Source organism: Bufo gargarizans, chromosome 7, assembly GCF_014858855.1.
Source record: "Bufo gargarizans isolate SCDJY-AF-19 chromosome 7, ASM1485885v1, whole genome shotgun sequence".
Lineage (NCBI taxonomy): Eukaryota > Metazoa > Chordata > Amphibia > Anura > Bufonidae > Bufo > Bufo gargarizans.
The window spans coordinates 75,907,602-75,919,734 of record NC_058086.1 but is presented as its reverse complement, the minus strand read 5'-3'; the positions used below and the strand labels follow the sequence as shown (position 1 = coordinate 75,919,734).

The following is a 12,133-nucleotide window of genomic DNA, read 5'->3' as shown; positions in this document are numbered from 1 at the left end:
TTTCGGAACTGGCAGCTCTCTCCTACAAGGAACCCTTTTTGGTGTTTCACCAAGATAACGTGGTCGTCCTGTGCCATCTTTATTACCAAAGGTTGTTTCTGCCTTTCACGTGAATGAGGACATTGTTTTGCCCTCAGCCTTCTCATCCGCGGGAGGTCTCAATCGTCTGGATGTAGTACGATATATCGTCGGTGGTGGCCCCCTTTAGACGCACTGACGCTCTGTTTTGTTATCTCGGAAGGCCCTGGTAGAGGTTTGGCGGCTTCAAAGGTAACTATTGCTTGATGGATTCACTCGGCCATTGCTGAGGCCTATCGTTCCAGGGACAAGGTTCCTCCACCTGTGATCACGGCTGACTCTACCAGAGCGGTCGGGGCTTCTGGGCACACCTCCACCATGCTTCTGTGTCTCAGTTGTATAAAGCAGCGACTTGGTCCTCTCTACACACCTATACTAAACTTTACCGGGTGCATTAATTGGCTTCGGCGGATGCTTTTCTTTGCCGCAGGGTACTGCAGGCTGCAGTTCAGTGACTTCCATAGAGAGTGGGTTTGGGAGAATTTTGTTTCCCTCCCCGGGGACTGCTTTAGGACGTCCCATGGCCCTGTGTCCCCCAATGATATGAGCGAGAAAATGAGATTTTTGTGAACTTATCTGTAAAATCTTTTTCTCGCTTGATTTATTGGGAGACACAGCACCCACCAACATATTGTTGTGAGGCAAGTGGGATTCCTGTTTGGTTCGGTCTCATGACAGTGTACAGTTTTCTGTTGATTTTTACTTTAATTTGGTCTCTCCTACTGCTGGAGCACAACCTGAAATGCTCTCTCCAGGCTGGAGGGGGTATAGCCTGCAGGGGATGAGCTAACGGTTTTCAGCCTATTGTCGCCTCCTAGTGGCAGCAGCAAGCTATACCCACGGTACTGTGTCCCCCAATGAATCAAGTGAGAAAAAGATTTTACAGGCGAGTTCACAAAAATCTCATTTTCTCCAATCAGAATTCCAGAACACATGCCGGATCAGGCATTCTTTTCCATTGAAATGCATTAATGCCAGATCTGGCAGATCTCCGGCAAAACAGATGACACCGGAGAGACTGATCTGGTGTTTCAATGCATTTGTTAGACAAATCCGGATCCGTCTACAAATGCTATCCATTTGCACACGAACTTCCGGGTCAGGCAGGCAGTTCCGGCGATGGAACTGCCTGCCGGATCTTCACAAAAGTGTGAAAGTACTCTAACAAAAAATGCACCATCTCTGTCCACAGGCTGTGTGGTTGTGCAACTCTGCCTCATTCACTACAGTGGAGCTCAGCTACAACACCAGACATTGCCTGTTGATGGGTGCTGCAGTCTTTGGAAGAAGGCAACAATGTTTTTCTTATCTTGGGCAACCCCTTTAAAGAGAGCGTAACACACTGGTGGTGGCCCACTGCATTTAAAAGGCAATCTGCCTTTGCCAAGCCATCCTGGCATAACTTAACCCCCCCCCCGTTTTTTTTTTTTTTTTTTTTTTTTTTTAACTCTGCCTTCCAGGAGCCAAAATTGGGGTGGGGAAAAAAAGGCAATTCGGCCATTGTTTTATGGGTTTCATTTTTAGTGTTACCTATGTGGTAAAATTACAGCTATATCGCATTCTTTTTTTTTTTTTTTTTTCAATCCTTACTTTAAGGGCTGTTTGACCTGAGCAAGTCCATTGCGGGAATCGCACTCCATGTGTAAGCGTGATTCTCTGTTCTGGACTTGCAGGAGCACAGGGCATTATCATGATTTATAATGCTATGTGCCTCTGCTTGACCTTACTGCTACAGAAACAGTGACTGCTTTGTCTCTGATTCTGTTGAAGTTAGGGGCGCAGAGGCACATATTCTAAATCGATATAATGCTGTGCCCTCCTGCAAGTCCAGAACGGAGAATCACACTTGCACACGGAGTGTGAATCCCGCAGTGGACTTGACCACTCAGATGCAGGGGTCCCAATTCGCCATAGCATCTGATGGATTGTCATTTATGTTGGGAAGGGGTTAAACAGCAATAAATATTGGTCCCCAAACCACTATAAAAACTTCTGGTTAATATATTCTCTACAAGCTGAAGTTCTCAACCTGTAGTACTTGTACCTAGTTTGTGCATACTCTAGGCCAGGCATGTCCAAACTGCGACCCTCCAGCTGTTGCAAAACTACAACTCCCAGCATGCCCTAATAGCTGTAAGCTACCCAGGCATGCTGGGAGTTGTAGTTTTGCAACAGCTGGAGGGCCGCAGTTTGGACATGCCTGCTCTAGGCTAAGGGTGCTAACTGCTCACTCTGCCCTTATGCTGTGCGTTTAACCCCTTAATGCATAATGCCGTACATGTATACATTGTAAGGAGTGCGCTGCTTAGGGCCCTTTCACAGTTGCGTTGTCCGGATCCGGCGTGTACTCCACTTGCCGGAATTACACGCCAGATCCGGAAAAACGCAAGTGAACTGAAAGCATTTGAAGACGGATCCGTCTTCAAAATGCATTCAATGTTACTATGGCACCCAGGACACTATTAAAGTCCTGGTTGCCGTAGTAGGAGTGGGGGAGCGGTATACTTAGTCCGTGTGGCTCCTGGGGCGATCCAGAATGACGTCAGAGCGCCCCGTGCGCATGGATGACGTGTTCCATGTGATCACGTGATCCATGCGCTTGGGGCGCCATGATGTCACTCTGGAGCGCCCCGGGAGCCGCACGGATGGTAAGTATGCTGCTCCCCGCTACACTTTACCATGGCTGCCAGGACTTTAGCATCCTTGTAGCCATGGTAACCATTCAGAAAAAGCTAAACGTCGGGTCCGGCAATGCGCGAAACGACGTTTAGCTTAAGGCCGCATCCGGATCAATGCCTTTCAATGGGCATTAATTCCGGATCCGGCCTTGCGGCAAGTGTTCAGGTTTTTGGCCGGAGCAAAAAGCGCAGCATGCTGCTGTATTTTCTCCGGCCAAAAAACGTTCCGTTCCGGAACTGAAGACATCCTGATGCATCCTGAACCGATTTCTCTCCATTCAGAATGCATTAGGATAATCCTGATCAGGATTCTTCCGGCATAGATTCCTGACGACGGAACTCTATGCCGGATACAGACAGTGCAAGTGTGAAAGGGCCCTTAAGGAGATCCTGCTCCATATGTGGTATGTGTTGTATAATGCACTGATGAGGAATGGTTATCACCCTGGACCCTGTCATTTAATCCCACAGATGCTGCAATCAACAGCAATTGTGGCATCTTTGTGGTGAGGCAGAGGGATACAGCTCCATCTGTCTTCCGTTCAATGGAATCGCAGGCTTTTGATCGGTTACCATAACAGCCTGCGGCCTGCTGAAGCTGTTATGCAAAAAAACAAGCCCTCATACAGCTCTGTAGACCAAATACAAGTTATGGCTGTCAGAAAATGGTGATGCAAAGAAAATAGATTTTTTATTAATTTTTTCCCCAATGGTTTTTATTTTTGTGCAAGTAGTAAAACAAACTATACAAGTTTATCATTTGAGCTGCATAATGAGGACATCATGTCATTTTTAGCATCCAGTGAACGCTGTGATGTCAAAACCAAAAAACTGTGGTGGAATTTTTGGTTTTTCAGTTACATCCCAGAAAGAAGAATACATGCTATCCCACAAAAAATAAGCACTCATCTGGCTATGTGAAAATAAAGTTATGGCTATTGGAATTTGGGGAGTAAAAATGAAAATGGGCCTGGTCTCTAAGGGATTAATTGTGCAGAAAGTTTTTGATGGTAGTTTTGGGATAAACTTTCTGTACAAGCCCCATAAAAAAAAAAAGTTTTGGATGCTGTGTAAAATATATACTGTATTTTTCGCCATATAGGACGCATCGGCCCATAAGACGCACCTAGGTTTTAGCAGGACTATAAAAAAAATATTTCATTAGCCCTCATATGAGCCCCTATGCCACAGAGCACATAAAAAAAAAAAAACCTACCTCTCCTGCTCCAGAGGCAGTCACTCCTCACCTGCAGTGTGCTCTGTGTTCATGCCGCGGCTGTGCTGTGACACAACGCGCATAGCACAGCCGACAGTTGAGGATCAGGAAGCGGTGAGTACAGGGCCTTCACGGCTTACCGGTCCTCCGGTACTAATGAGCACTTCCATAATGGAAGTGCTAATTAGTATTCACCCCATAAGACACAGGGGGAGGATTGCATCTTATAGGGCGAAAAATACAGTAAATAAAAACAATTCAATGATTTGCAATCGCAGACCAGGTTTTATTCACAGTAGAACATATCAGATTTTAAAAAGGGAAAAAGGCTGACGCTGTAGGCGCAACCTGCAACTAAGTCGCATGGCTTGGTATCAAGCAACGATGGGCAGTGATTCACCAGTCTGCACAAAATGTAATTCAGAAAAATGTTCCTCCAATGTAAAATTGTAAACACTTTGAATATCCTATCTACAGTACATAATATAAAAACAATCTGAGAATCTGGCGTAGTCCATGTGTGCAGTTTACAAGGACAACAGTCAATATTGGTCACTTGTGATCTATGAGCCCTCAGGCAGCACTGCATTAAAAACATGCTGTGATTTCCAGTACAGAATCTTCCCTGAGTTCCAGAACAGTTCCAGAAATTATTCTGTGAACAGTTCGCTGTGCGATCCACAAATGCAAGTTAAATCTTCTCCAGAAGTGATGCTCTCTTTGGGCCCAAAGCCTCATATAAAATGGACTGTAATTAAATAAAAATTGTTCCATGTTCAGATGACTCAAATGACTAACTTACATTTTTCAGCACACAGTCCAAAACATAATCTCTGATCATTTTCTTCGGTGCCTATTGGGATTGCACCATATGCTTCTGGAAAGGCACCATTAATGCTGAACAGTATATAGGCATTTTAGAACACGTGCACCCATCCAGACAACATCTTTCAGGGAAGGCCTTACACATTTCAGTAAGACGATGCTAAACCACATACTACATCCATCTAAACAGCATGGCTTCATGGAAGAGTCCTGGTGCTGAGTTGTTGGTCTGCTTGCAGTCCAGACTTATCACCAACAGAAATAATTTGGCACATTGTAAAACGAAAAATCCAGAGGAGACCCAGGACTGTTTATCAGCTGAAATTCTACATCAGACAACAATAGGACATAAACTCTCCCAAAACTCCAGCTATTGGTCTCCTCACTTCCCAGAATGATGCGTAATAGTAGGTATGGACGTGTCCCCACCTTTGAGATGCGCTGTCGCTGCACCATAGAGTTCTTAATGAGCTTTTACCACTTCATAAACAATATTTATGGAATTAGTTGTAATTTGTCTAGTATTTGGTTTCTCGAGACCTGTCTCTGTGGCCTTGATAAACTGTAGAGAGAACCGGTTTTTGAGACATACAGGAAGCTGCTTTCATTGAACATAGTGGTATGCTTTTTTTATTAATGCCTTCCTGATGCAGTTTCTTTGAATATTGGACAGTTGCTGTGTAGTGGCATTTAATCGTATGTTGTCTTAGGTGAAAGGAAACCTGGAGAAGGCCAAACAGGCTCTGGAAAGTGAGCGTAATGATTTGGCCAATGAGGTAAAGGCACTATTGCAAGGCAAGGGTGATTCTGAGCACAAGAGAAAAAAAGTAGAAGCTCAACTTCAGGAGCTGCAAGTGAAAATCACAGAAGGAGACAGATTGCGAGTAGAGCTGTCAGAAAAGGCAAATAGGCTGCAGGTAAGTTACAATTGTAAATACGGTGTAAAAAATGACTCTTGCGGGGCATTTTATTTATTTTTTGTTATAAACAAGCTTTTTTTTCTTTTTTTTCTTTTTCCCTTAAGGTGGATTTGGATAATGTCACAGGGCTTCTTTCTCAAGCAGAGACCAAGACTACCAAACTTTCTAAAGACTTTTCTACAATGGAATCTCAAATTCAGGACACTCAGGTGTGTAACGTTTGTTTCCAGATGACAAGTAAAGTTGGCATGAAATCACATACAGTTTTACAGTTCATTGTATATGCCATAAAGGAGTGTTGTGATTTTATTGAGCAATTCAGTATGTAACTTATGTAATTAGGTTTACTGCATGGCTTTTGTTTATTGCATGGCTGTTTAATGGAGACTATGCAGCCCCTGAAGGCTTTGTTTGGCCTAGTCTCTAAGAAACCTTACATTTTGTCTAATTTGACTTTTTTTTTTTAGGAACTTTTGCAAGAAGAAACTCGTCAGAAGCTTGGACTTAGTACAAAACTGAAACAAATGGAAGATGAGAGAAATGGTTTAATTGAGCAACTAGAGGAGGAAGAGGAAGCAAAGAGAAACTTGTCAAAGCAGATTTCAACACTGCAAGCCCAGGTGAATGTTAGACCTGTGGAAAATGTGCACCCAGTTTCACCTAATCATTTATTGCCTACTACACACAATTAAGTGTTAATGATTGTATTGTTGATTAGAGATAGAGACCAGCTTTTTCTAAGTGTTGGTCTTTACTGTGGCTAGGCGATCGCTAGCTTATTGTCTGAGGTCTGACACCCCCACTGATCAACTTGTCAGTATACCTCAGTTGCCAAAAGCCAGGATAACTACACTGCACTTTCAACATTGTAGTGGGCAGTGGTTGTCTGTGGGATCATCGATGCAGTGACTAGTATTGTAGTACAATACAATACGAGTACACTGCAACCAGGGACCAGATTGATGGTGCAGTGTAGTTCCGGCGACTTAAGAGACAGCTGATTGGCGGACTGCTGTCACCCGACAATCAGCTAGTGATGGCCTATAGTAAAGAGAGGCAATTAATTTAGAAAACGTTTTTTCTGCCTTTATAAACTGTTACTAGTATCATGGCTTTTGGATACTGGGATACTGCAACAGTATGTAAACAAACCAGAGTGTTTTATTTACAGGGTGAAAATGGGTTAGAAGTTCAAATTCAGATGAAAATTGGCATGAGGAAGATATACATGAGGTAAGCAACTACATGAGCATATCTGTTAAACGGATATGCTCATGTAGTTGCTTACCTCATCTGTTTAACAGATATGCTCATGTAGTTGCTTAAATCATGCTAATACCAGAAAACCCCTTTTAAAATCAGTTTGATTTAAAGTGTGTAGAAATACTTTTGTGTGTTTACATATAGGCATACATATGCAGCTGTATGTCTGTAAAGTAGGATATATCTGCCATTTAAAGGGAACCTGTCACCTGGATTTTGTGTATAGAGCTGAGGACATGGGTTGCTAGATGGCCACTAGCACATCTGCAATACCCAGTCCTCATAGCTCTGTGTGCTTTTATTGTGTAAAAAAACAATTTGATACAAATGCAAATTAACCTGAGATGAGTCAGAGCTTGAAAATGAGACTCTTCTCTGGCCACACAAGTAAGATATGACTCTTATGTTAATTTGCATAAAAGGCGGGAAGTACAAAAATGCATAATACTCATCTGCAAATTTAATTAAAAGTGTAATTTATATGTTTAGGGTAACACAATGAACATTTAGAAATGCTCAGTGAGGGTAGCATAGTAGAGGTGACGGGTTCCCTTTAAAAGGAGTCTTATGTCATTTTCACCAATATAACTAACCTCATCGCCCCACAGAAGATTGCATACACATTCCAAACATTGTGTGTGTGCGCGCTTAGTGTCTTTATTCCAAGTTCAGGAAAAGCACCTTTTTTATTCTGCTGAGGAACGGCTCCCAAGTACCCAGCTGGGCGGGGTTTGCTTTTCAAAGTGCCTGTGGCAAGGCACAAGGGAGCAGGGATGAGCGAACTTCTGTTTTTAAGTTTGGCATACAAGGTTTGGGTTATCTAAGAATTCCGTTATGGGTTTGTCTACCATGGATAACTTATGGTCCATGGTAGCGAAATCCATAACTGAATTCTTAGATAACCCAAACCTTGTATGCCGAACTTGAAAACAGAAGTTCGCTTAGCAGTTTTTTTGGCAGATTAGAAGGTGCCTTTCCTGGACATAAAATAAAGACAGTACATACAGGTATGCTTGAAATTAGTTTGTCATCTTATCTGTGGCAATGCTGTTATTTATATTGGGGGAAATTATGTGATAGACTACCTTTTAAATACACCCTTTGTGTATATATACATTAGTTTGTTAGCACTAAACACCTTTTTGTATGCTCATTAAAGTATATGTATAGTTTACATATGCATGTTAAGACTGGTTTAAATTTAGCCTGAAGTGAAATTGCAACAGTACTTTGTATCTTAGATGGCAGATACAAAAAAGAAAATGGAGGAGAGCATTGGGTCATTGGACTCTGTTGAAGAGCAAAAGAAAAAAATGCAAAAAGAACTAGAATCTGCAAACCAACAGTATGAAGAGAAAGCAGCTGCTTATGACAAGCTTGAGAAGACAAAAACTAGGCTTCAACAGGAACTAGAAGATATTACAGTGGATCTTGATCACCAACGTCAGATTGTGTCCAACTTGGAAAAGAAGCAGAAAAAGTTTGATCAGGTAACAAAAGCAATTAAAACAGTTTTAACTCTAATTTGGTTGTTTAAACAATTTCAGAACCATGAAAGTTTTTTCAGTTTCTCCAAAACCAGTTTTCCTGGTTGTTTTATCCCGTTCAGTTCTGGGTTATTTTGGGCCATCTGGACGTACTGTTGGCTTTTGTAGCACACAGTGTTTTCATGCTATTTATATCTGTTTCTTTGTTTGCAAAAATGCGGCTATGTTGCACAATAGGAAATTATAAAACGCTTAATAAAAATAAAAAATAAGTTTTTAAAGGGGTATTCCCATCTTCACTTTTCATACTTGTCTTCGTTGAGCGCGACGTTCACTTCCTGTATTCTTCTCCTGGACGGGCCGCGTTTGCGCAGAAGACTGAAGATTTTCTCCCGGCTGCGCATTGTCCTGAACACGCCGCCACGCATGTGCCATGGTGACTTATTCCTGGCCTGTTTAGTGCAGAGCCGGCGTGCGCGGCTCTGTACTATACTGGCGAGGAAGAAGAAATGATGACAGAAGCACGGCGGCGTGCGCATTCAGGACGTTGCCCGGCCGGGAGGAAATCTTCAGTCTTCTGCGCAAGCGCAGCCTGGCAGGGTTCGACAGGAGAGGTGGCCGTAACCAGGGGAGACTAAAGACAACGATCAGGTAAGAGGGGACTTATTTTTCTCAGAAAGGGTGGGAATTGGGTAATTAAATGTATTTACAAAAAATGATCACTGTCAAATCATTAACAGATTTAACAGTGATCATTGTGATGGGAATACCCCTTTAAGACGATGTCATAACTTTCCACTTCTCCCCTGGTGTTTTTGAAATTGCAGCATACTTTGTATATGGCATTTTTTTCCTATTGTCTTCCACGACAGAAGTACTCGGAGAACCTTCATCCAACTTTAGACCTTCAAGATGCTTATCATGTACCCATTTGTCAGTTGGATCCGAAATATCTGAGTCTCAGTACATCTAGGAGTAAGTTTCCCATTTCCAGTTCAAAGCATTACCCTTTGGGATAACCTCTGCCCCAAGGGTTTTCGCAAAAATAATGGAAGTAGTCACCCATTTGAGAAGGTCGAATGTAATCATAATCCCTTATTTGGATGACCTTATCAAAACTCAAGGCAATCCCTGGAGGACAATTATATTCAGCACTTGACAATCCATCCCAACTTGTACAGCAGTTGACAATTGGGAAAAATTCAATCTTTTAGATTCCATAAGCCAGATGAGTCTTTTACCTTCACAGAAAATAGAAAAGCTAAGGAATCGGACAGAAGCATTTCTGAATCTCACCCAGTGCACAATCAGGGAAGCAATGGCTCTGTTGGGGTCCATGAAAGCCTGTATCTCGTCGGTAAAATGGGCACAGTTCCACTCGAGTGTTCCAACTTGCTAAGATTGATTGTTATAACTGAAATCACCAGTTCTTAGAGAAAAAGAATGAGCATATCTCTAGTTGTCCCTTAGTAGATGTCCCGGCTCTATTTGAAATGGGAGTGTCCTGGATATAAAACTACTTGCAGGTGGTTGCAACAGATGCAGGTTGGCGGTCTCATTGGTCAACCCTTAATTTGCAGAGGGAATAGTCCAGCGCCCAAGCAGAGGCGTCCTCAAATAAAAGGCAAGGATTTCCACATAAAAACCGACAACAGTACAGTGGTTGCTTATCCAAACCACCAGGGAGGTACCAGGAGTGTAACCTTGCAGAAAAGATTTTCTCTTGGGCATAGTCATGTACGGTCAATTTTCTGCAGTTCATTTAAAAGGTGTTCAAAATATAAAAGCAAGTCTCTCTTTCAGCAGATCATGGAGAGATGGGGTCTTCCTCAAATAGACCTATTTGCTTCTGCACAGAACAAAAAACTTCAGAAGTTTTTCTCTCACTTAGGGGTACTGGAGTGGATGCAGTTGCTCAACCCAGGAATTTCTATCTGGGCTATGCGTTTCCACCTCTTCTGGCCAGGGTATTTAGGAAGATAAGGCAAGAACAAGTTCGGGTAATTTTAATAGCTCTTTTTGGGCCACAAAAGAGCTATCTCAAGGTCTGATCCTACATCCAAAAATAGAGGTGCTTCACTCAACTGCTGAAAAGTTCATTTTTAAAAAGAAATGTATATCTGACCAGGTGATTGATACCATTATGGCTAGTAGAAAATTTTTAACATCTTAAATATATTCTTAATTTTGGAGACAATATAGTATCTGGTGCATAGAAAATAAAATTTCTTCAGAAAGATATTCATCTCATCTCTACAGTCAGGATTTAATAAAGGTTTACGTCCTAGTACATTAAAAGTGCATGTTTCCGCTCAAAGTGCAGCCTTTGACTTTTTTCAGGCCTGGTCATTAAGTGTTAACCAATGAGCGCTTTCCTTGCTAGTATCGGAGTGCTTACTGGTTATTACATGGTGTCTGTAACTGAGGGGCAGGAGGTAGTAATAACCATTGAGTGCCGTCCACTGCAGTAAAGGAAAGCTCTGATTTATGAATAGGAGGCAGGATGGATGGAAATGTCACCACTTTTCAATGTTTTTCCTGTAAAAATTAAAAGTTCCTGCCGCATGGCCCCTGAAATACACAGGGGCATGAAATTCACAGGGCACTGTGTATGAGGATGAGCAGGCTGGGAATCAGCCTCTGCTCCTCTTCCTACACAGCAGCGCAATGTGTCGCAGTATCCTGCTGCTGGAGAGTGTAGATCATGGGAGGAAAGGTTTTGTTTTATTTTTGTTTTTTTCACTTCCTGTGAAGGGGGCAAATATCTTGGAGTATCTACTGGGTGGGGACACATATCTTGGCAAATCTTCTGGGTTGGGGCACATATCTGGACATAGCTTTTGTTTTGGTCATTACTACTGTGTTCTGGCACAAAGGTTGAATAATTGCACCTTGGCTCTCAGCCAATAGTAGCTGGTGACACTGAGCCACAGGAAAGCCCAACAGGCTAGGTGTCAGCTTAGAGTGAGCAGCCAGTAAGAGGAAGCTGGCTGCACATCAGCATCATAAGCATAAAATGGAGCAGTGTCTGTGGGGCAAAGTGGCTTCAGCTCAGCAACCCTCTCCCAGTCAGCCATATATAACAAGTTAGGCTACTTTCACACTTGCGTTCAGAGCGGATCCGTCTGAGACGGATCCACTCATATAATGCAGACGGTGGCTCCGTTCAGAACGGATCAGTCTGCATTATAGTGTTAAAAAATTTCTAAGTGTCAAAGTAGCCTCAGACCGTTTAAAAATTGAGCCATAGTGTGTCATATTCAAACGGATCCGTCCCCATTGACTTACATTGTAAGTCTGGACGGATCCGCTTGCCTCCGCACGGCCAGGCGGACACCCGAACGCTGCAAGCAGCGTTTAGGTGTCCGCCTGCTGAGCGGAGGCTGAACGCTGCCAGACTGATGCATTCTGAGCGGATCCGCGTCCACTCAGAATGCATTAGGGCTGGACGGATGCGTTCAGGGCAGCTTGTGAGCCCCTTCAAACGGAGCTCACAAGCAGACACCCGAACACTAGTGTGAAAGTAGCCTAAGATGATGTGATTTTAGGAAAGGATAGGGAGGGGGGCAACCTGAGGGACTGAAACATTGGGTAGGTAAAAAGAAAAATAGGCGCATAAGGACTGTCTTTTTTATCCGCTCAATAGCATGTACTGTCTACTGGATT

At 42.9% G+C, this 12,133-nt stretch overlaps 1 protein-coding gene across 2 annotated transcripts in view; it reads left to right on the top strand.

Annotated features, from left to right (window-relative positions):
- MYH9 (myosin heavy chain 9) overlaps positions 1 to 12,133 on the top strand; it is a 304,187-nt gene that overhangs the window by 244,453 nt on the left and 47,601 nt on the right. For both annotated transcript variants that reach the window (XM_044302210.1, XM_044302209.1), the window contains 4 exons: positions 5,508 to 5,714; positions 5,822 to 5,926; positions 6,185 to 6,337; positions 8,222 to 8,470. In XM_044302210.1, the coding sequence (XP_044158145.1) occupies positions 5,508 to 5,714; positions 5,822 to 5,926; positions 6,185 to 6,337; positions 8,222 to 8,470 (714 nt within the window). The remainder of the gene's footprint in view (positions 1 to 5,507; positions 5,715 to 5,821; positions 5,927 to 6,184; positions 6,338 to 8,221; positions 8,471 to 12,133) is intronic.